At 39.4% G+C, this 24,478-nt stretch overlaps 2 protein-coding genes across 3 annotated transcripts in view; one reads left to right on the top strand and one right to left on the bottom strand.

The window, feature by feature from the left end:
* The window catches only part of BRF1 (BRF1 RNA polymerase III transcription initiation factor subunit), a 261,227-nt gene that overhangs the window by 223,815 nt on the left and 12,934 nt on the right, over positions 1-24,478 (bottom strand). Inside the window, exon 2 of one of the 2 annotated variants that reach the window (XM_063290422.1) lies at positions 20,646-20,720. In XM_063290422.1, coding sequence (XP_063146492.1) covers positions 20,646-20,720 — 75 coding nt within the window. Of the gene's footprint in view, positions 1-20,645; positions 20,724-24,478 lie in introns of both variants that reach the window. The other variant, XM_063290421.1, reaches the window with a different exon arrangement.
* Positions 1-24,478, top strand: part of BTBD6 (BTB domain containing 6) — a 128,910-nt gene that overhangs the window by 61,706 nt on the left and 42,726 nt on the right. The window lies entirely within an intron of this gene.

Below are 24,478 nucleotides of genomic sequence, written 5' to 3' on the forward strand. Positions count from 1 at the left end.
GGTGTCCATGTCTTCAAGCTCACCAGCTCCCTATTGCATCTCTTTATCTAGATTATTTTTTAATGGAAGCTAGCATACTGTGAAGTGAAGAAGCAATACGAAGCATCATTTTTATGTGTTAGAATGCCTCCAGAATCCATATAGGTTCCACCTCAGACATCCTTCAGAAATAAAAAATAATTGGTGGCTCTTCTACACAAGGAAGCTTTCTATATTCCTATCTCCAGCCAGAACTTTAAAATAAAGAACATCAGTCCAATGCAGGAAGAAATAAAAATGTGATGAAGTTAATGGGGGCTTAATAGTTCTAGTTCTCATATTCAGTACTTATCTGCTGCCTAATCTTGTACCCTCAAAAACTCTGCTTCAGTTCATATTTAGAGGAAACGTCCAATGGTTATGAAAACACTTCACTTATATAAATAAAAGCTCAGATATCTCCAAGCAAAGATAGGGAAAAGTTCAAAAAAAAGCGGGGGGCAAGATGGCCTTCTGAATCTCCCTCAACAATGAAGTTTGCCAATTCTCCATTTTGTTATTATTTAGGCACCTTGAGATATTTTTATTCTCACGAGCTCTGTAATGAAATAAACTGAAACAAGTGATATTTTAAATACTGGAAAGCTGTTTTTGCTGTGCTGTTGGACTGTTTTATATTATCTTGAAATGATTAGGCTGTTTAGAATTGATGGAACTTAAAAGTAATCCTGACTAAATATCACTATAACTGGATATAACTTACTGTATGTTATTATTTTGTGTTTTATTTTCTGAATAATTCTGAGAGAGATTTTATGAAGTCCAATATTGAATGTTTATAAATATATGTATTTGTTTATAGGGGAAAGGATATTAAGCTTCAAATTATTTTCCCACAACTACTATCTTGATCTCCAGTTATTGCTGGTAAGCACAGAGTTTCTCTATCAGTAAGGCCATGTTCATCTATGACTTGGAGACAGGTGAACAAGAGGACCTGGTATGTGTTATCAAGACCTGGTTCAACAATGATGGGGATGATAACCACTTGTGTCCTCCTGAGTTTCAAGTCCTGCAGCAGCTGGGATAACAAGGAAGGGAAGGGGACACTGCAATAATCTTTAGCAACAGCTTAGCTCTGACCAAGGTCCTCATTCTGAAGCTTGCAGAGCCACCACGCTGGTGTTGGAATTCCCTCAGTTAATAGTACTGGAGAATTTCAATCTCTACGCCCTGCAGGCAGTCTGGCAAAGCTCAGGATTTCATGGCCTCCATGGCAACTAAGGGCCTGTCCCCTAGGTAATTTCAGGCCTGACTTTCCCAAGCTGAGGTCTATTTGACCTAGGAGTTTTTTGAAACAGTTCTTATATAATATGAAAATGGAACAGTTGTTATGCAGTCTGAAAATGGAGGACATTCGTGAGTCCTTTGCCATGATCGGAACATTTCCTGGTTCAAACAACCCTGGTCACCACCCAGAACCTCTGCAGGATAGCAAAACCTATTTTCCCTCAGGCACCTAATAGATCCAGAAAGATTCCAAAGGGTGTTTAGGGATTTTCCCAGCGATCTGGCAGATAATTCTGTCAAGTGTTTAGTGAAGTTCTGTCAGGTACTTGATGAGATTGCCTTCAGTAGCCTTTTTATGGATTTACACCATGGAGATAAGGACAGTGAAGCACCTGTAAGCAGGGCAAGCCATGGTATACAAACTGAGAACAAGGCCCACTCCCTCTTTGCACTGAAGATGTTGCCTAGTCTGGCAATGAAACATCTGCAAGAAAACAACAAGGCTCAGAGAGCACCAAGGACTCCACAGTTCAACCCTGAGCTACAAATATTTGCTTCGATTGGTAGCACTTGCAATTCTCCACCCTTACTGCAACAGTGTGTTGTTATCCAACACCTTTGTTTAAAATTACACAAAGTCTTCTTGAGAAGGATAAGCAGAAACAGCTACCACCTGGCCACTGTGATGCTTTTGCACAACACTTTGCTGATAAAATTGCCCAAGATAGAGTCTGAAATAGCCTTATACTCTCATCTGGGGTTCTTTTCAGCTTATGGACTCTGATGAAATGGCCAGGAAGGTTTAGATCCATGCCCTTCCTGGCTCCTTTGATGGCCTGGGGACATTTGAACAGATAGGTTTGGGAAGTAATCAATGGCTTTTTAGGGGAGATTATTGTGATTAATGTCTTTAAGAACATGCTGGTGTACCCTCGTCTGAAAAATTAGTAAGATGTAAGATTTTTATCAAAGATCATAAACTGTAGGTGACAAACATGTGCCATTCCTCAACTCATTCAAAAGATGCTGCTCTTGCAACAGTAAGTACATAATGCAAATATTACAGAAAGTATATCCTCTCCTTGATTATTTTTAGTCATATGCAAGCTTCTAAAATTTAACTGATTTTCAGCACTTGAATGTTAGGCAATCAAGCAATGAACACTTATAAATCTCAGATGTAAGACATTATAAAATTAGTATCATTGTTTTCATGCTATTACTCTGAAGAATTACATGTACATTCTTAGGAATATACCAGATTCCCAGCTACTTAGCTTTGTAAATATGCTTACAAAAGTTATTATCCTATAATCTCACTAATTTGTTTCAGGCAGACAGGTGGAGAATTCCATTCTTCCTGGGCATCTTAGTCTTTTCTCAATACAAAGGAGAAAGTGCCAATATTCTCACTCACCTACACTGAATTCTATTCACTAGTCTGCATTTAATTCCTTTTTTTTTTTGTTAAGGACTACCAGGCATGTACTTAGATACAGTCTGATTTACATAGAACTGTCACTATATAATTCATTATTCAAAGCCTTTCAGAGTAAATGTTTAGAACATGCTATGACACTTAATCTTGAAGTCCTTAGCTAACATCTGGTAACAACACACAGTATAATCAGCATATGGCTGCAGATGCTATGGGTTCACTGACATCATGTAGCATATTCTTTCATTTTTGTTTGTTGTGGGCCTCTTGTTTCACTTCTATCAGGTTGAGCTTAAATTTCACTAGATCTTTTTCCACAAGTTTCAGCCAAGGGCTTTTTTTTTTAAGCTGATCACTTTCCAATCACTGGGGCATGACTGGACCATCAATAAGGAAGTCAGCATGGGTCCAAGCATGTATCCAAACCAGCACATTTGATGTTTCTTCAGCTACCATACACTGGTTGCAGCACCATTCTTTAATTGTTTCATTTTGTATTTTATCATAGATTGAAATCCCTAATATTGTAATGGGCAGGAGGAACAGGAAGAACTGCAACCAAGACAATGATCAGATAAAAGTAATCAGAGCCCAGGCCAGAACTCTAAATTTAGTAAGCATCTCAGACAAGATTCTCCCTAGTTCCCTCAAAGAAAAAGGGAGAGGGTAGCACATTAAGACTTGCAAGTTTCTGTTACTGTAACTGTATAATAAAAGTAGTATTAGCATGCATGACTTTGGTTTTCTAGTCTGGTCTACTATGAAGGGCTGGCAAATATTCAGCACAAGCAGCGCATTTGAAAAATGTTGAGTTTTTCAATCGTTTTGAAGCAAAGTCCAAAATTCTGCACCATACTGCAGCATAGGTAGTATTAATGATCAACCAAACAGTGCATTTTGGTAGTAATGCTTATGCTGCTTTTTTGCTAGAGGTATCATGTGAGTGCTGCAAACGTGCCAGCCTGGCCGATTCCACTGTTGACATCATCTGTAACAGCTATTTTCTGTTCTTGGACAACTGAGTCAAAGCATTTAAACTGTTCAACTTGCTCTAGTAGAATTAAGACCTAGGTAACCAGTATTCTGCTCCCCAACTCTTTTGGATTCTAACTCCCCATAAGCCATAACTAGCATGGCTAATAGTCAGGAATTATTATAGCTGTAGGACAGAATATATGGAGGCCACTAGCTTGCTTATCCTATAATTAAGGTTTATTCAAGAACTATAGCTCAGTAATAGGCACATGCAGAGTTAATATTTTATACACGACAGAAATTGAAGATCATATAAAACACACAGTTCCCTTAAGGATATTTACTGCTGTTAACTGATTTTAAATACAGTTTCAACCAAACCCCATTTACCAATAAATCTGACAATACAGAGGCTACACATCTAATTCTCCACAGAGAAAAAAAGCTCTTATGTTAATGGGCTTAAAAAATTGCTTTATGATTCCTAGCATTAACTTCATGCATAATACAAGAAATGAGCACCAATCATAATCAGTTCATATGTAAGAAATAAACTGTAATATCAGGGTTACTGTGATGATAGCAACAACATTAACTATGTTCTTCACTCTTCTACAATAATCAGCTTACAGAACATGACCATGAGGTGCCTCACTTTGGCCAACTATTACTACTCAACCTAATTAAAAATGTACATCAAAATAAGCCCAAAAAATGATGAACTATCTCCTTCCCTTCAACTGTGCTGAATCTGTCGTGATGCTTAGAATTTGGTTTAACCAACCCTCCCGACCTTTTACATATTTACATATGCCACCACTGAATTATGTATTTGCCTTCCTCCAGTGGAGATCCTGAGATCAGTAAATTTCCTTAAAAAGATGGAGGGATGAATTAATTTAGGTTTCTCATTCAGACAATTCCAGTTATCACAGGTACAATCACTGTATAGAGAATTACAAACCTCTCAAAGATCTATACTGGAAGCAGTGATTTTTAACATGCTGACAAATTATATGAAATGGAAAAGTAGTAAGATAGTATGTCTGCAGATTCAGGATAGTGAACACTTGACTATGAAGATGGCCCAAGTGACATTTTTCTGGTAACAAGGGTAGTTCACTGCAAGCTCCCAATACAGCAACAAATGATTTCAAGATCGTTAACATTTTTTGGGATCACTGAGCAAATTTCATGGAAACCTGCATATTCTTGTATTAACTAGATATACTTTAATTTGTTCCTTCTATTCTTTATATTCCTCATCTACCTTCTCAATCTATTGCCAACTTTGTCAATACCACACTCATTCTTAGTATACAAAAAATTATCAGGATCATGATAACATGTCAGGTACTTTAACATTTTCCACTCTTTCTTTCTTTGTCCATCCAAATCAAAATATGATACTTCTCCATTAGTGCATGAAGGCTTCTAACACCAGCTGCACTGGCCTCATCTTTAGCTGATCAATGGGGAGGCAAGACTCCTCTTTGGCCCATGTCCCCTGACTGAGGAATGAGCTTCCCAATCCAAAATGCTGGCATCCATGGTGATCTGGTCCTTGCTGGGTTCTCTCAAGGGCTCCCCTTCAAAGTGAGCTGGGATGAATCCCCACTGCTGACCACTATATTCAGGACTCTTAATACCAAACACACCTTTTAGGCAATCTGCTCCTGAAACAAGCAGAAGCCATTTTGTATGTAGTTGCCCACAGGGCACCAAGTCTCAAGCTGTAACTGTCAAGCCTAGTAACCTTACCAAGGCCATGAGGAGCTGCTTCCTGGATTTCATTGTTGTTGTTGAATGTCTATTTTAACCCCCTCAACTAAACATCAGTTTCCATGGTGAGAGAAAACTCTTCTTCCAATGTACCAGGAACTGGAGAGTCTAACGTATGCTCCTACTTGCTTTCTTCAGAGAGGAAGCTCTGATTAGCAAATCATCCCAGTAGGTATAGATATGAGCTTCTTGGGTTCTTAAATGTCCAATTTGGGCTGCTATTACCTTTGTGAAAATCTGCGGGGCCAAGGCAAGGCCAAATTGAAGGTCCTGAATTAAAATTAGTGAACTTGAGAAACTTGCAGTGGTCCAGTCTGATGGGGATGTGAAGATATGCCTCAGATACATCCATCAAAGGTCTATCGTTCGGAAGAACTTCCTTCACTGTAAATGCCAGCCCTCCACTTTGAACATTCAGTGTCTGATGAATCTGTTCAAAAGCTTCACATTCAAAATGATTCTCCAAGACATGTTTTTCTTTGGGAGCATGAACAACACTAAGAACAGGCCAATAAACCTCTCTTGCAAAGGCAGCTGCTCTATCACTCAAATACTGAAAACATGACAGGTAGCTCCTCACATCCTCTGATGCATTTCAGTTTTCCTGGACATCAGTGATGGTTGAGCCCTGTCTATTAGAACAGATCCAAACTTCAGCACATATCCATTTGTAACCAAGCCAAGCACCCACTTGTATCTGCAAATCCACTCCTGTATGGCCCAAAACTCCTAAAGGCAACTGCCCACTTGGTGATGTCTGACATCAATTCAATACTCTTTTCTGTTGGGGCTTCACCTCATTACCTCACGCATCACTGAAATATCTAGATTGACAATGCTGTTGTCCCCCAGCAACTGATTCCTTTATTGACCAAAAAAAAAAAGATGGTGAATTGTTCTCTGGCTCAAAACGAAGCTCCTGGTCTTCTATGAAATTTGTAGCTTTGGATCATTTTCCTCAATAAATCAATGAACAAGTATAATTTTTTTTACTCATTTAATTGGATTCTCTTTATTTAGTTTTAGGACTTGTGTGGAGAATGGATCATGTTTTAGGTCAGATTTATGCAGGAATATTGAAAATATAAAAGGGTTCACAAACGTTTAAGCACCACTATAGCAGCATGCTACTAGTGAGGAGGCCTAGCAGTACATCCATGGTCCACTGGACAGGCAGTAAACTCAAGGCTCCCCCCTTCTGCCATTCAACTGACTATCACAATCCTAGGTTGGATCTCTGGCAGTTAGTAGATACTTAACCCAAGGAGCAAACATTGTGGGAACAACAGAGTTGGCTAGGCAGGAATGGAGGAGCAAAACAGGAGAAAGATTGCAGTCTCCTAAAAAGCCTCCTGATACCATACACGGTCAAGCTCTGCTACCTTGTTGCCACTAGTTCGTTGTTTCCTATTTCCTAATTCACTGTTCTTTTTAACTGATTGACCTAGATTGACCTCGATGGGGCTGGGGGGAAAGAGAAGCTGTCTTCGAATAAAGAAGAAAACAGAGCTTAGACTGTGTTGGGAGGGGCCTCCTCTATGAGATGCAGAAAGCTTAGCCTTGCCTTCTGGCTGGAAGAGGGAGAGTTAACCCTTTTTCTTTTAGCTCCATCTTTGGTGACCAAGAAATGTCTACTCATACATCTTACATTCAAATCAGTGGCAATGTTAATCACAATTCAGCTTTAACCACTATGGGTAAATTATAAAGCTAATATGTAGGAGATAAGCATGTGAAATATCCCACAGCCAAATATATTAGCTGTTCTAGGCCAGAATCACGCAACTATTTATGTTGATTAACATAGCTGAGAAAGCACTAATAGTTTTAGGCTGTATACTACTATTGAGGCATTTGCATTAAAAAAAAAACATCTTGAATGCCCTTAAACTTTAATAGCATGGCAACTAATATAATAAAGAGGAGCATATATTAAATCTTCTTAGTTACACTTGTTCTTCGTTATGATTAATGAGACAAGGAAAAGGAAGCCCTAGAATGATAGAAACAAAAGACAGTCAATATAAATGGTTTGATTTCCATATGTTCTAGATGAAGCAAAAAAATGTGAAACTCAGATGTATACAGCTCATCTAAAAAGCAGTATTTTTATCTGGAGAGAAATATGTCAAGAGAAAAAATCAACATTGCAGAAAAAATTAAAATATGAATTAAAACTGCTAGTGAGTATATGTTATGAGAAACAAGCTGGGATATCTGACACAATCCAGCACAAAAAGTGGACAGAAAAGAGGGAAGAGTATCTTTTATGGTAGATTACTTACTAAATTGTTAAATTACTGACCTCTACACATGAGTTAAAGATTAATTCTTAATTAACTTCCCTTCAAATGTCTTTCTCCTTAAACAGTATGACAATATACAGATGAATTAAAGCCTATAGGATTTAGAAAACAAAAATCATACAATCCAATTTCTAAAAAGAAAATAAGCGTATGTTTACAGAAATCATTCTATTAGATGTAAGCACAATATAGATACAAATATATCCTTTATTTATACAGTATAAATACAAATACATCATTTCCCCATTTATCCTCTATTACAGAGTTTCTCAACCTTGGCAACTTTTAAGATGTGTGGACTTCAGCTCCCAGAATTCCCTGGCCAGCATTGCCAAGGTTGAGAAACATGGCTCTATTATACTCTTTCCCCTCAACCCACCCACAGCTGAGATTAAAACTGTGAATGGAGAGTACCAATAAGCATCCTGACTCTGCCTTCTCTGTTGATTCCTCATTACTCATCCATTCCCTCATCTCTCCTTCATTACAGGTCTAAAATTGCTACTCATATAAGCTTCCCACATTTTTAGAATCCTACATGATCAGGGCCTGGAATCACAAGGGATGCCTGTTTCGCAGCAAAGATGCTACACTGCTGAAAAATTACCTATCCAAATGTAGAAGATTGCCAGGCTGGATAGCAAATGTGCAACTGAGACCAAGGCCAAGAGACCTGCCTTATTCTCTAGGACAATGTTTCTCAACCTTGGCAACTTTAAGATGTTTGGACTTCAACTTCCAGAATTCCTCAGCCAGCATAGCTGGCTGGGGAATTCTGTGAGCTGAAGTCCACTCATCTTCAAGTTGCCAAGGTTGAGAAACACTGATCTAGGAGCAGATCAAAACTATGAGTTTTGAACAGGACTACAGTCTATTTCAGAAATTGACAATTTTTCTGGAGTGGTAGGAATATTTTAAATTTTGGGCACTCTCACTAAATAGCTGACATGTTGAACACTGCCTCACAAAGCATATATTCATCAGAAGGCAAACTGGTAGGTTGTCCACTATCAATACTACCCCCCTTTTCATTTACCCCTGCTTACATGTGTCTTTTTTAAGGGCATCTGGACACATTTCCAAAGAACTGGACTGCACCTACCCATCATTTTTATTTAAAAAATATTTATAGAGGTTATGTTAGTCTGAAGGGGGCTATTGGAAATAAGATTATGCTACAGCCTGGGACTTTGCTTTGAAGCATGCCAACTTCCAATTTAAGTTCTTTAATTAAAATAATTTTAAAAGTAGATTTGTTGGTGCGGAAAGTTTGGTGTCTAGACTACTGTACATGAAGTTCTCTGGCTTGATTGTCTTAAATCTGATCAAAATCCAGCACCAGCTTTTCAGAGAAAGCTTGGAAATAAAAGACATTATCACTACTCAAGATATTATTGCTTGCTATAATCAAAGTTTCGCTTTAAATTGGAGTCGCCGGTAGCCTGAAAAATTAACTTCTAGTTCTAAGGCACATTACTGTCCTGTGTACTTTAGAACAAGATTGTGAAAAAAATAGTGGGACATTTCCTATTACAAGTTACTAGACAGGACTGATTGGAACTTAGAAAAGACACCTTAATTTCTAAACTGTGCTTTAATTTAAAAATTAAACTATGCTCACAGGATATTGATATTCTTCCTAAGGATTATTTGACAAAAATTCTGTAGTTTTCTGTAAGTTTCAGTATGCAACCTAGACACTGACTTTTTGGTATCTTTCAAATAAGCTAATCAAACCAATCTGCCCAAGGACACATCTACATGAGAATGCCAGACCTCTGTGATATTACAACATCAACCAGGTTTGACAATTCAACAGATTTATTTCTGTTTCTGCTCTGGTATAACCGAAATGGGGGAGAGGGAGTGATGTTTCTTTTTTGCAGTTGTGATGCTTGGCAGAGTTTATGGGAGCTCTTGCCTCACACCTTCTCCTGGCACATACCTAGCAATTTTTAAGGGAAATACTGACTTCACTTAGGGGGTAAAAATGGCATTCCTGGTTGTTTCTCCCTGCTCTTTAGCAGGGGGCTAGCAGAACATGCAAAGTACCAGGTAGCTTGGAATCTCTTTCAAGATGGCTTTCTTAGGCAATCGCCAGCATCTCAGACCCCATAGGTAAATTTTGCCCAGTGTGCATTTACTTAAATTGAACTGCATTTGCCTTTCTATTTCAGCAGTTTAAACAAAGAACCTTTTAAAAGATCTTCATCAAACTGTTTAATCACCCTAATAAAGTCATCCTTTTAGTCAACTTATATTGTTTTTATCAACTCCGTATTTTTGAAGAATATTTTAGAAGATTAGCAGTCTGCACTGTTACATTCACCATCCCGCAAAATGCAGTGACACTACAATTCCCAGCCACACAGCTAATTCAAGTGGGGCCTATCCCTTCTGTATAGTCCCCCTTATTCTAAAAGCTTTCCTCCATGACCAGTAAAACTAAGCCCATTCTTTTATACTATCATTTCATTCCTACAATGAAACCACTTCACTTTCCCTGTCTAGTTGGTCCTGCATTTCAGGAGAAATTACCTTGAAGATCCCTTTACTTCCTACCTATAATTGGCTTCCAGAAATTTATAGCAATGGCTAGGTTCACATATACCTCTAAGCCACAGAACATGGATTACAGAGTAGATGGGTTCACACATCACTCAAAGCCAAAATCAATCTAACCACATCACTGTTTATGTGGAAGTAGTCTATTTTTCTCCACGTCATTTGTGTTCACACACATTACAATTGTTAATTCCCAGGGACTTCCAGATGAGGAAAATGGTGAACTAGATGTCTCTGAAAGAGTGGAGACGCCACTGTGGTGACGACCAATGGACCGGCAGCAAGCTCAGTCCAACAGGACAAGAGATTGCCCACTTGTGCTCCGGACAGCTGCTCCTTGCAAGGAGACTGTGGGATAGGGGTCATCCTGCGGGTCTGAGCACCGAGAGACAGGAAGTCATCAAGCTCTCAACTTCAGTGGAGCCTTTAAGAACACTGGGTTCGACCACCTCATTTTCTAACTACCATTGGATTTATAATTATTTTACAGTTAAAAGAGGTCTTCCAAACAACAAGTTTGAAAAACCACCTGGTGAGTAAAACTTCCATCCCAAAATAGAAGAAAAGTTAACTAGCAGTTTAAAGAACTTAAAAGAATATAAAACAAATGGTAAAAAGCTGAATAAGAATTTAATTTAATAAAGTTTTAAACAGATTAAGGGGCCACATGAATTTGGAATATTATGATTTTTGCTAAGATTTTTGAAAAACTGAGTAAACAAAACAACATTTCCAGGGAATACAAATTGTTTAGTCTACCAGGAATGAGACCACTGGTTGAAAGTGGAAAACAAAGTGAAGTAATAATGAAACCTGGGACTTTGTAAATATAGAAATGGGCCATTAGATGGGACTAAAGTTTCAGGCAGGAAAAAGAAAAGTTGTCAGAGTGCTGGAAAGTGTTTGGCCCGAGAGATCAGAAAAATCACACACACCAGGCATTTCTATAAAAATAAATGTATTTACAGAAAGCACAAAAACATTTTCAAGCTTGTGCATTCACACAAGCTCAGAGAGGACTAGGAGGAGGCTGTGTGTAGAAAGGCTACAAAAGCGAAACTAAACCAGGCAAGCTGCCCTCCCCAGGCAATGCAGCTATTAACACCCAAACTGAGGACAATTAAGTTCAACCTCTTCATCCTGCCAATACTTAAGGAAGTACTCAATTACCATGGTAACCTAGTGGCTTGGTCCAAGCAAAAACAAAGAAATGCCAACAAAAGTGAAATCTGCAAAATGACAAATAAACGTATGATGCTTGACACATTTCAAAGGATTTTTGAAGAACTGGGAAAGAAACCTATAACAAATTTGGCAGCGCCTGTAAATGTATTTTTTGAGAAGATTATAAAGAAGTTGTGACAGATAAAAATGTGGAAGAATTTATGGATAGACAGGATGAAAAGTGGATACAAATCCTACCTGATGGAGAAATATTGGAAAATAAAGAAATGGAGGATTATAAAATAGAGATTACAGTCAGTGGAAACACAAATGACAGATCAAGAGATGAAAAAGGACCTGGTCAAGGACTTATTTTTGGATTTACAAAAGAAGGTTTCTAAAACCTTGAAAAAATCTTTGAGATGGGAGAAAGAAAGTCTGCATGGAGAGTCAATCCTATAAAAGCAACCTGATGAGCTAAAGATTAAGATTGCTAGAAGTAAAAGAAAGGAATTCAAACTGGACTTGCTTGATCAGGGTTAAAATATAGAATATTTCTATAAAAATCTGGAAACTATGGACTTTTTGCTGACATTTGGACAGAAATGATGATTTTAGGCTTTGTGAATGGATCAGGGGCTATCAGAAGAAGTGAACCATGTACAGGTAGCCCTCGGCTAACGACGGGAATTCAGACCGGAATATTCGTCACTAAAAGATGCGGTCATAAAGCATGATGTCACGTGACTGCATCGCTTAGCGACAGCAATCCTGGCAGTCCCCTTTGCCATTATTAGGCAAGAATCACAGGCCATTAAGTGAGCACCTCTTCGTGACTTCCTGCCAGCTTCAAATAAGCAAAGTCAATGGAGAAGCCAGCAAGAATTGCAAGTCCCGGGCAGGTTGCAAGCAGGCTGGTGGGCAAGCAAGTGGCTACTGTGAACCAGCGCAAGCACAGCCAGGCTGGAGGTGGCTGCTGCTGGGGGTGGGAAGGCAAACAAAGGCGGCCATACACAACTTTGAGAAGGCTCTGCATGGCCTCAGGAAGAAGGTGTTGCACAGCCAGCATCTCCATCACAAAGTACTCGGCCAGGCATGCCTCATCAGCAGTGGGAGGAAGATGGCGGCAAAGGTGAATTGGGGGTGGCAGGTGTGGCGGAGCACATAGTAGCTTGCACACCCTCCTACCCCCAGCAGCAACCATTCCTGGCCCGGCTGCACTTATGCCAGGCAGCAGCAGCTGTTTGCGTATTTTCCCACCCCAGCAGCAGCCATCCCCAGTCCAGCTGCACATGCAGAGGACCAAGCCAGGCGCGCCTCATCAGCAGTGGGAGGGAGAAGACAGCGAAGGCCAGCTGGGGACGGCGGGGGCAGTGGAGCACAGGGCAGGAGAGGTGGTGGAATGCAAGGTAGCCAAAAGAGCAGAGATGGGGAGGAGGTAGGCGGGTGGGGGGAAGTTGAAGCATACCCTGCAGTCGTAAATGCAGGCGGGCTGCCAAGCACCTGAATTTTGTTCACGTGACTGCAAAGGCACTGCAACAGCTGTAACTTCAAGGACCAGACATAAGTACCATTCATTCAGCACTGTCGTAACTTGGAACAGTTGCTTGAACGAATAGTTGTTAAGCTAGGACTACCTGTATGTAATCTCATAGGGGATGGGGAACTATTAATTTGCTTGTACTTGTTGCAAGGAAGATCAGGAGTCACTTTTTTAATTTTTTTTTTTTTTTTGTATTTCTCTTCTCTTTCTTTTTTTTCCTTTTCATTTTTGCATTTTCTATTTCTTTTTTTTTCTGATTTCAGTTTGTATTATCTTTTAGCATGGTAAAATTCTTTAATAAAAAAGCATTTTAAAAAAATTATTAATTCCCTCCAGGATTTATTTATTTATTTATTAAATTTATATTACCGCCCATCTCCCCCAATGGGGGACTCTGGGCGGTTTACAATAAAAGCAATAATAAAAACATCTAAGCTTCAATCACACTTTAAAAACATAAATAAGATAATAAATATAAAATCCGAGAGGAGATGGAATCCCAATCCATAGGGGATGCTATGGCACCAACCACCCCCAGGTAGAGCTGTTACCCCCCCCCCCATCCCACGCAAGGCGGCAGAACCAGGTCTTCAGTTTCTTCCAGAAGGCCGGGAGCAAGGAAACCCGTCTCAACGCCAGGGGCAAGATATTCCAAAGGGCAGGCGCCACTGCAGAGAAGGCCTGCCTCCTGGACCCCACCAGATGTAATTCCTTTGTTGATGGGGTCCGTAGCATGCTCTCGCTGCCTGACCGGGTGGGGCGGGTCGATGTCATGGGGATGAGATGGTCGCTAATAGACTAAAAGGATAATTTACCGACAAACAAGTGACATCTACAATCTTCACACTGGGTAAGCAAACTGCCATCCACGCATGTCACATCCTCAGCTATCTGTGTATCTAACAATTATATTACTCCCGTCCATAACATGCACTAGAGGATCTGTCTTAACCCTCCAAGAAAGAGTCGTTTCTAAATCATCATTTTCATGTGAATGACACCCACCCTTCTTTCTCTAAGACCCTAATTCCCCATGACAATACAGGAACTATATCGCTAAGAGTGGGATACAAAGTTCTCATACTATGAACTTTAACTTTTTAAAAAAGAATCACTAAACGCTAATAAGGGGAAAAATTACAAAGTTGTTTTCAGAGTTCCAACTATTGTTGATTTAGCCAAACCGTGGGAAAAAATGTGGCTGCCAAGTACGTTGTGCACAGAATCCAAAAGAATGTCCTTATATGCCCTAATATTGTATATGCTAATACAGAGTTTTTTCAGCACCTGGAGAATCTACCAGCACGCTGCTGCATATTGCTGGAAAAAAAAAGGTTTCTCAGAAACTGAGTGGCAGTGAGCCAGGCGAGAGCTTGTTGCATGTTAAAAGGCTGCATTCCTTTCCATCAAGTGAAAGAGATTACCAATCATGCACTGACAGTAAGGCAGCCCCAGATCTACGCAAAAGAACAGCACAATTCTTGGAGCAGTCAGCTCAATATTTTACCTTTCAAATGCTTTTTTAAGAAAAAGTTCTTGTTGTTGTTGTTGCTTTATAGTGCGAGAGTTCAGTGAAACAAAATCTGGTTAAACCCAAATACCCCAGTTCAATAACGCCACAAATTAGGCAGTCAAGAGTTGACGGAGATGAGAGCGCCAAAGAACGTGGCTCCAGGATTCATTCTGGTAGGTTAGAAGCCTTGATGAGAGTCCTGAGAAATACATTTTTGAAACAAAGGAGCCTCTGTGATACAATCCTGGCTGCACAGAAGCCGCCTTTTTATGAGCATGCCCTAAATGGCTGGAGTAATGTTTCAGTGTCTGAGTATGGAACTGAAAGACTGGGGACTTTCACACCCACTAGGGTAATACTCAAAAACTCAAAATCAAAGTTTACATTCTCCATAAACATCACCCAAGGTGTTCCACAAGAAAACTTCATACTCATCTAGACCTTATGTTAATTAGTCCTTAAAACTTCCGAATAATATTTTTGAAACTACTAATAATACTTGTTTGGCCTTAATTAATGTATTGTTTTTAGCCTTGTTGTACACTGCCTGGAGTCACTTGTTCGAGAGATGGTAGGCTATATAAATTTGACCAATAAATAAGTACATAAATAAATAATATCCCCAAATGTACTAAAAATCTACTATGTTTTCACAAATGATACAAATCATAGGAAGTCAACAGAATAGAAATGAAGCTACAACTGGTCCATTTCCTTTTGTCCATGACTTAGATTTTTTAATATCTGTATTTTATTTGATTGATTTTTAAGACCACTGCAATTATGTAACCCTCAGCAGTTTACAAAAGAAAGCATCCAAAATACGGAAATGCAATTATACAATCGTAACAAATATTTACTTCAGCAAAGGATCGTTACCTTGTTGTGATGCTGGAACTTCAGCACCTCAATGATGCCATGAGCTAAACCGTGAAGGGCCACCCAAGACAGGAAGGTCATAACAGAGAGGTAAGACTAAAGGCGATCCCTGGGGAAGGTAATGGCAACCCACCCCAGTATTCTTGCCGTGAAAACTAAATGGATCAGTACAACCAGAGATATGTCGGTATACCATCGGAAGATGAGACCCCCAGGTCAGAAGATGGTCAAAATGCTACTGGGGAGGAACAGAGGAGGAGTTCAACTAGCCCCAGACATGATGACGCAGCTAGCTCAAAGCCGAAAGGATGGCTAGCAGCCAACGGTGCTGGTGGTGGATGGCGAATCCAATGTTCTAAGGATCAACACACCATTGGAACCTGGAATGCAAGATCTATGAGCCAGGGCAAATTGGATGTGGTTATTGGTGAGATGTCAAGATTAAAGATAGACATTTTGGGCATCAGTGAACTGAAATGGACTGCAATGGGCCACTTCACATCAAATGACCACCAGATCTACTACTGTGGACAAGAGGACCACAGAAGAAATGGAGTAGCCTTCATAATTAATAGTAAAGTGGCTAAAGCAGTGCTTGGATACAATCCAAAAAACAATAGAATGATCTCAATTCAAATTCAGGGCAAGCCATCTAACATCACAGTGATCCAAATATACACCCCAACCACAGATGCTGAAGAAGCTGAAGTAGAGCAGTTCTATGAGGATCTGCAGCACCTACTGGACAACACATTTAAAAGAGATGTTATTTTCATCATGGGAGACTGGAATGCTAAGGTGGGAAGTCAAATGACACCTGGAATTACAGGTAAGCATGGCCTGGGAGAACAAAACGAAGCAGGACATAGGCTGATAGAATTTTGCCAAGACAACTCACTCTGCATAACAAACACTCTCTTCCAACAACCTAAGAGACGGCTTTATACATGGACTTCACCAGATGGACAACAACAAAATCAGATTGACTACATCCTTTGCAGCCAAAGGTGGGGGACATCTATACAGTCGGTAAAAACAAGACCTGGAGCTGACTGTAGTTTCGATCACGAACTTCTTCTTGCACAATTTAGGATCAGACTAAAGACATTAGGGAAGACCCACAGATCAGCTAGATATGAGCTCACTAATATTCCTAAGGAATATGCAGTGGAGGTGAAGAATCGATTTAAGGGACTGGACTTAGTAGATAGGGTCACGGAAGAACTCTGGACAGAAGTTCGCAACATTGTTCAGGAGGCGGCAACAAAATACATCCCAAAGAAAGAGAAAACCAAGAAGGCAAAATGGCTGTCTGCTGACACACTAGAAGTAGCCCAAGAAAGAAGGAAAGAAAAAGGCAACAGTGATAGGGGGTGATATGCCCAATTAAATGCAAAATTCCAGAGGTTAGCCAGAAGAGATAAGGAATTATTTTTAAACAAGCAATGTGTGGAAGTGAAAGAATACAATAGAATAGGAAGGACAAGAGACCTCTTCCAGAAAATTAGAAACATCGGAGGTAAATTCCAGGCCAAAATGGGTATGATCAAAAACAAAGATGGCAAGGACCTAACAGAAGAAGAAGTGATCAAGAAAAGGTGGCAAGAATATACAGAAGACCTGTATAGGAAGGATAACAATATCAGGGATAGCTTTGACGGTGTGGTCAGTGAGCTAGAGCCAGACATCCTGAAGAGTGAGGTTGAATGGGCCTTAAGAAGCATTGCTAATAACAAGGCAGCAGGAGACGATGGCATCCCAGCTGAACGGTTCAAAATCTTGCAAGATGATGCTGTCAAGGTAATGCATGCTATATGCCAGCAAATTTGGAAAACACAAGAATGGCCATCAGATTGGAAAAAATCAACTTATATCCCCATACCAAAAAAGGGAAACACTAAAGAATGTTCAAAATATCAAACAGTGGCACTCATTTCACATGCCAGTAAGGTCATGCTCAAGATCCTGCAAGGTAGACTTCGGCAATTCATGGAGCGAGAATTGCCAGATGTACAAGCTGGGTTTAGAAAAGGCAGAGGAACTAGGGACCAAATTGCCAATATCCGCTGGATAATGGAAAAAGCCAGGGAGATTCAGAAAAACATCTATTTCTGTTTTATTGACTATTCTAAAGCCTTTGACTGTGTGGACCATAACAAATTGTGGCAAGTTCTTAGCGGTATGGGGATACCAAGTCATTTTGTATGCCTCCTGAAGAATCTGTATAACGACCAAGTAGCAACAGTAAGAACAGACCAGGGGACAACGGACTGGTTTAAGATTGGGAAAGGAGTACGGCAGGGCTGTATACTCTCACCCTGCCTATTCAGCTTGTACGCAGAACACATCATGCGACATGCTGGGCTTGAGGAATCCAAGGCTGGAGTTAAAATCGCTGGAAGAAACATTAACAATCTCAGATATGCAGATGATACCACTTTGATGGCTGAAGGTGAAGAGGAACTGAGGAGCCTTATGATGAAGGTGAAAGAAGAAAGTGCAAAAGCTGGCTTGCAGCTAAACCTCAAAAAAACCAAGATTATGGCAACCAGCTTGATTGATAACTGGCAAATAGAGGGAGAAAATGTAGAAGCAGTGAAAGACTTTCTATTCCTAGGTGTGAAGATTACTGCAGATGCTGACTGCAGTCAGGAAATCAGAAGACGCTTAATCCTTGGGAGAAGAGCAATGACAAATCTCGATAAAATAGTCAAGAGCAGAGACATCACACTGACAACAAAGGTCCGCATTGTTAAAGCAATGGTATTCCAGTAGTAACATATGGCTGCGAGAGCTGGACCATAAGGAAGGCTGAGAGAAGGAAGATCGATGCTTTTGAACTGTGGTGTTGGAGGAAAATTCTGAGAGTGCCTTGGACTGCAAGAAGATCCAACCAGTCCATCCTCCAGGAAATAAAGCCAGACTGCTCACTTGAGGGAATGATATTAAAGTCAAAACTGAAATACTTTGGCCACACAATGAGAAGACAGGACACCCTGGAGAAGATGCTGATGCTAGGGAGAGTGGAGGGCAAAAGGAAGAGGGGCCGACCAAGGGCAAGGTGGATGGATGATATTCTAGAGGTGACAGACTCATCCCTGGAGAGCTGGGGGTGTTGACAACCAACAGGAAGCTCTGGCATGGGCTGGTCCATGAAGTCACAAAGAGTCGAAAGCGACTAAACGAATAAACAACAACAAACAAATATTTAAAATTACCTTAAAACTGAAGCAGATAAATAACTTCTACGGTACTATCTTAACTCATTAAAAAGGTTCTCTGGAAGAGCTCCATTTTAACTTGCTTCCAGAAGTCCAACAGCCTCACTTCTGGTGAGGAGTTATTCCACAACACGGGGGCCCTAATGGAGAAGCCTCTTCTCCTGGCCTTGGCTCCTCTGATCTCCTAATGGGGTGCCAACAGTTTTTCATGAGTTGCTTGTATCAGACTTATCAATTCTAGCTGAAGAAGGCAGTCATACAGATACCTCAATACCAAGCCATAAAATCAACATTTTAAATTGCACTCAAACTACTTGCAGCTAACGCAGGACTCACAACACAGATGTAATATGTTCTGGGTGTCTAATGCCCATTAGCAAGTGGGTTGTTGCATTTTCGGTCAACTGCAGTTTCCAAATGGTCTTTAAAAGCAGTCCCACATAGAACACACTGTAGGAGTCCCACTGGGTAGTGAGGAGAACTTGAGTTGTTGTTGCTAGGTCCTTGTTTTGCTTTTAATACAGATTCAATTGTATAAATTGAAATCCATTTGAAAAAAACAGAGGAGATGGCATGAAAAATGTACTTAATAAATCTGGGTTACGTTGAACTATCATTACTCAGAGGTTGCTCTCACTAGTGAAAGTAATTAATGAAGCTGTACAATATCCAGTTCTTTGAGAGAAAAATCGAGCAAATTACTGAATAGGTCTTATTAGAAATAATTCATGAGAACATCAATCTTACATTAGAAAGGTAAGAGGCAACATTATGAATAGTGTATAGGCAGTAAAGGCTACTTACTGATATTAACTGCACAGTAAAATAGAATATTTAAAATAAAATCATGAATTTTAAAGCTAGCATTCATTTTCTGTAAAGAGATTTTCTTTTAAATATAATAATGCATATTTAAAATAAACAGTATGACAATCCATTTAGCAGCTGCATATGAACTATGACTGGCACATAATATAAAGCCTCTGAACCTGCCACATCTCATTTGAATACAAAAGCCTGACTTTCTGACTGCCTGGTCAATGCCATCTGCTTGCAACATTTACAGCTCCAGCTTCTCAACTGTAAGAAGAGAAAGGAACTGAAGAAAAATCCTTTTTAGCCTAAATTCAGCAACAGGTGTTTTTAGGTCCAAGCTATCCCAACCTATTGCTTTTGTTCTCTTCTACACTGCTTGTCCCTGCAGAAGGCTTGCAGAAACATTTTATAAGAATATGTAAATGTGGATTATCATTTTGACCTGGAAACTTCACAAATTCTGCAAAAAATACCAAGCATAGTGGGCCTTCTGAGCTTAAAAATAGATTTGCACACACCATTTTAGTTTATAAGGGGAAAATGGTCTTTTGTTCAAGCATTAACCAAATCCACACTTATTTAGTTTGAGCACTGTGTTTCTAATGGGATAGGCAAGCTGATGCCCTCTCTCTCTCATTTCACTTTTCATTCTTCCTATTCTTTGCCACATTGGATGAAGAATTAGTTCAAAACATCTGGAGGGCCTCAGACTGCCCACACCACCACCTGGGAAAGACACTCATATTGTGAAGCTACTGAGTGCAGCTGTCCTCCATCAATCTGCTCTTGGAGGTTTATTACTTTATTTGAATTCAAGAGATCAAGATTCATGACTCAGCTGAACTAGGTCTATACTGAATGGAAAAAAATTGTTTCAGTCCCAGAATTAAAGTACATCTGACATTTTAAAGTAGTTTATTTGCAAGCTATGGGGTGAGAGATGTCAAGTGTGCCTTGTTTCCCTCCTCTCATTAATTACCATTTGCTGCCGCCAATTATGGTTTTCAGTAGATTTCTTCCAACTCAATTCACAATTTAAAGGGAGTTGCATAAACCATACTCTAAAAATATCTACTTCCTCTCTGATACACCCTCCAAAATCATAGTTGATAAAATTTAGCTCTAGGGTAGCTTTCTTTAGCAAGGCTAAATAAAAATAAGAATTACAAGTTACCATTTTGCAAAGTCTGTGCCCGCGATTCCTTTCCCAAGTTGACATGAAATCCTCCAACAGTTTGAGTTTTTCCTGCTGCTACAAGAAAAAATAGAAAAGAAAAAGCTGTCAAATATAAAATATTACTGGAAACATTTCAATACATCTTGCCCAGACTCCCTTTTGCTAAGCATTTCAACCTAACAAACATCAATAGTCCTAGACTCTGAGGCTCCTCTTACGCGATTATGAATCTCAAGCTGCTGCTGCTGCTGCTTTTTGTTTGTTTTTGGCATCTCCATCAGCCTCTAACTTACAAGATCTCAGTATATTTTTTGTAAATAAGCTGTATTATTCACACAGGCACATATATAGCATGTGTATATAGGCGCCTCAAGAAATAATTTCAAAGATTCATATTAGGGTTCTCAAAGGCAGACTACACACTAATTACTATAGCGTTTGAGGGTTTAACCACCCTTCCAAAATGTAACCAGCCCTGTTCTGTACTTCCATATGACCTTAATCCTTCTCTTCTGTCAACATTCCACCCCTGCCATTTCAGCTTCTGCTTTCACCAACCCTACTGATCAGACCACAGATTTATCAAGGCCAGCATTCTCATTTCTTGCACTGGCCAATCAGGTATCTCTGGAAATTCAAGGATTAGCATATGAAAGCTGTATCTTCTTCCCAACAACTAGCATCAGTAGTGTACTACCTCTTAAACAAACAAGGACAGTTCCAACATAATTAAGAGACACTGGGGGGTTATCCTCTGATTTTAGATGTCATGGCAGTGAATTTCCCAAGAAATTCTTTGAAGGTAAGTATTGTACATTACCAAAGCAATGCAAATGGTCTACAGTGTTGTTTAGCATTAATACATCCATTTCTGGTCTTAAGCTAATGCCAATATCTAGTTATCACCACCATGAAAAGCACGAACTCTTTCCAGATCATAGCCATGAACAACCCTAGCTGACAGTCTTTTCCTCTATCACTAACAAGGGAATAGTTGTTGCCAGTTTGCCTTAAAGATTTCTTACCTCTGTGATTGCATTTATATCCTGCTGTTTAGCTGAAATAACTGAGTCATCCTAATTTGATGACAAATCTAGATGTGAATGCAGGTCCCCCCATCCAAGGTTAGCATTGTAATAACTACACTACTGTCTTATCTCGTTTTAAGAATTAGAGATAATGTGAAGTGCTTTACAGTGTTTTGAGTTTAGCTTTGTTCATGAATACTAAAGCATTACATGAATGAGCTACATGCCTGATGGGAGAATAAGGCAGGGCAGGGCAGCTTACCTGGCACAGCCATTTTGTCAGTCTGACCCCATTAGGAAACCAGCACTGTCAGTGCAGGGGCAATGATGGCAGCAATAAGAATATTGGCTGTGGGTAACCAAGTCTCATCTGCCAAAAACTGGGTCCTAAAATTATAATACTGCATTCTGCATTTAACTGACGGATCCTCTCAAGAATATATATTTGTAGATGGACAAATGCCGCTAGAGTGGGGGTTTTTTAGGGCTGATTTTTGTGACCATAAAAACGAGAAGAGCAAATAAAAAGATGTCAGGATGAGTTATTTCCCTTCACCCTGTTATTCCAGAGAATTTTACAATCTTCTATAGAACTGATAGGGGTATGCAAAGCATTAAAAAAAAAAGATACTTTGCAAAGCACATCAGAGGAAGCAAAGTGCCCCTCCTTGAAATGTTAAAGCAGCCACATTCTTTCAGTGCTAGTGTGGTTGCTTTGAAGGGTATCTTGGCTCATCTGCATATATGTGAATATACAAATATATTTTGCTAATTTCTAGGGCATTCGCAATTAATCATGCAAGCTGTCAATCCAGACTTTCATCAGCCTTTATGTTTAAAATGATCCCCTTGAAATTCCCAGGCAATTCTGATTGTGAACTTTTATTATACTGCAACTTTTTCATCTCTCATCTCCTAAAGCAGAATTTTTCAACCTTGGTAACTTTAAGACATGTGGACTTCAACTTCCCCATGCTGGCTGGGGAATTCTGGGAGTTGAAGTCCACACATCTTAAAATTGCCAAGGATGAAAAACACTGTCTTAAAGGATCTGCCAGGTAGAGGAGTTATACACCTCACTTCTTTTATCAGACCTCCAAACCAATGTTACCCACTGAAGAGCTAAAGTTTGTTCCATTGCTATGAAAATCCGGTCTCAGCTGACATCTAGCACACTGGGGTGCTTATCAAATCTATCACATTCACTAGATGACAATTGTTCTGTTTTGGTTTGCTCCATAATAACCAAATATAAGATTATTCATTTTGGGGCATATGTCTAAGCAAACTCCCGATGCTAAGCAACATTTTATTTTTTTTGTTTTATGATAATATTAATAAGACTTTTATTGATTTTCCGCCTCAGCCAGATAATACAGTTTAGACAGTTCATATCTGTGTCTATTTCATTTGTTGTGTTGTCTGTCTAGTAGTATCTTTGTACTTCTTTGTCACACTAAGTGGACGCTGACTGCAATAAACAATAATTAAAACTGTATATTAAGTTTCACGTTGCTACCACTTCACAATCTAATAAATTTGCTTTGAGAGTAACCCAAGGAAAAGTGATTATGTCAAAGCAACTATGGTAAACATTTTTTTAAAAAAATAAAACAGTACATAGGTCTATCAGTAAGTAAAACACCACAATATCTGACTTTTTTCATATTCATAACATAGTCTGATTAGATTGCAGAGAAATAGCAGCACTGCAATAAAAGCAACACTATTGTGGCACCTTAAAGATTAATATATTAATCTTTCTCTATTAATGTTTACAAAATAAAACCATTAGTCTTTAAGGTTTCATATGACTATCAGAACACATAGTATATTTAACCAATTGAAAAATAGCCATAGATTTCAGTAGCTACACTGGGAAACAATACAAAATCAAAGTATGGCACAGTGCAATAGTCTTGGCAATTTACACAAACTGTAAAGATCTTATACACTTTTTCAGTCTCATAAATATTTAACCTACTGCTATAAAACCAGTCTGAAATTCTAGCTACTGACCGGTAGAAAGCACTACATGACCAGTTTCATCCTTACTGGAGACTCTTCAGGCGTAGATATCCTCCCTGCTAGTTGTTCTACATTCAACCTTTCAATGGGATTTGAACCCATAGGCCTTGCACTTGTTCATTATACAGTTCATTTAGTGTATCTTGGCCTGGCTGTCAGTAGCTTGCAAGAAGATTGGTCTTACAGAGGCTAGTATGAGAGCTTATAGAAAAAGGTGTACTTACATAGCTTCTATTCAACAGTTATACTTTCAATTCATGTCACAAAACTTCTCAGGGACCTGAACACCAACGATTCCTACGAAGTCAATTTTATATATATACGCACACAAACACACACTTACACACTACACATACATAAACACACACACATACACACAGCACATACACAACACCCCTCTTCCAGTCCCAAGAAGCACCATTAAAAGGCAGGTGCTGAAATCCTTGTCCTGAGGGAATCAATTTTACAATATAAAAGGGGGAGGCCTAATTCTAAGTCAGCATTTTCACAATCACCAAAGTATCTTCTGCAGGATTTCAAGTAAGCCTTTAATGCTGTCATGAAGGGAATTAGGAGATTACTCAGAGGCCTGATACAAGACTGACACCTGGAGGAAACCATAAGAGGCACAGCGAGAAAGTCCATTATTTGTTATGGATTTTCCCTAGCAATGCTCTTACATATACACATGACACTGCCCATCATGCTATTCCATTTCAAGGCAAGCAACATTATGCAAACTATGGAAAAGGAGTTTGAAATAGTATAGATAAT

This window comes from Candoia aspera, chromosome 1 (assembly GCF_035149785.1).
Source record: "Candoia aspera isolate rCanAsp1 chromosome 1, rCanAsp1.hap2, whole genome shotgun sequence".
Lineage (NCBI taxonomy): Eukaryota > Metazoa > Chordata > Lepidosauria > Squamata > Boidae > Candoia > Candoia aspera.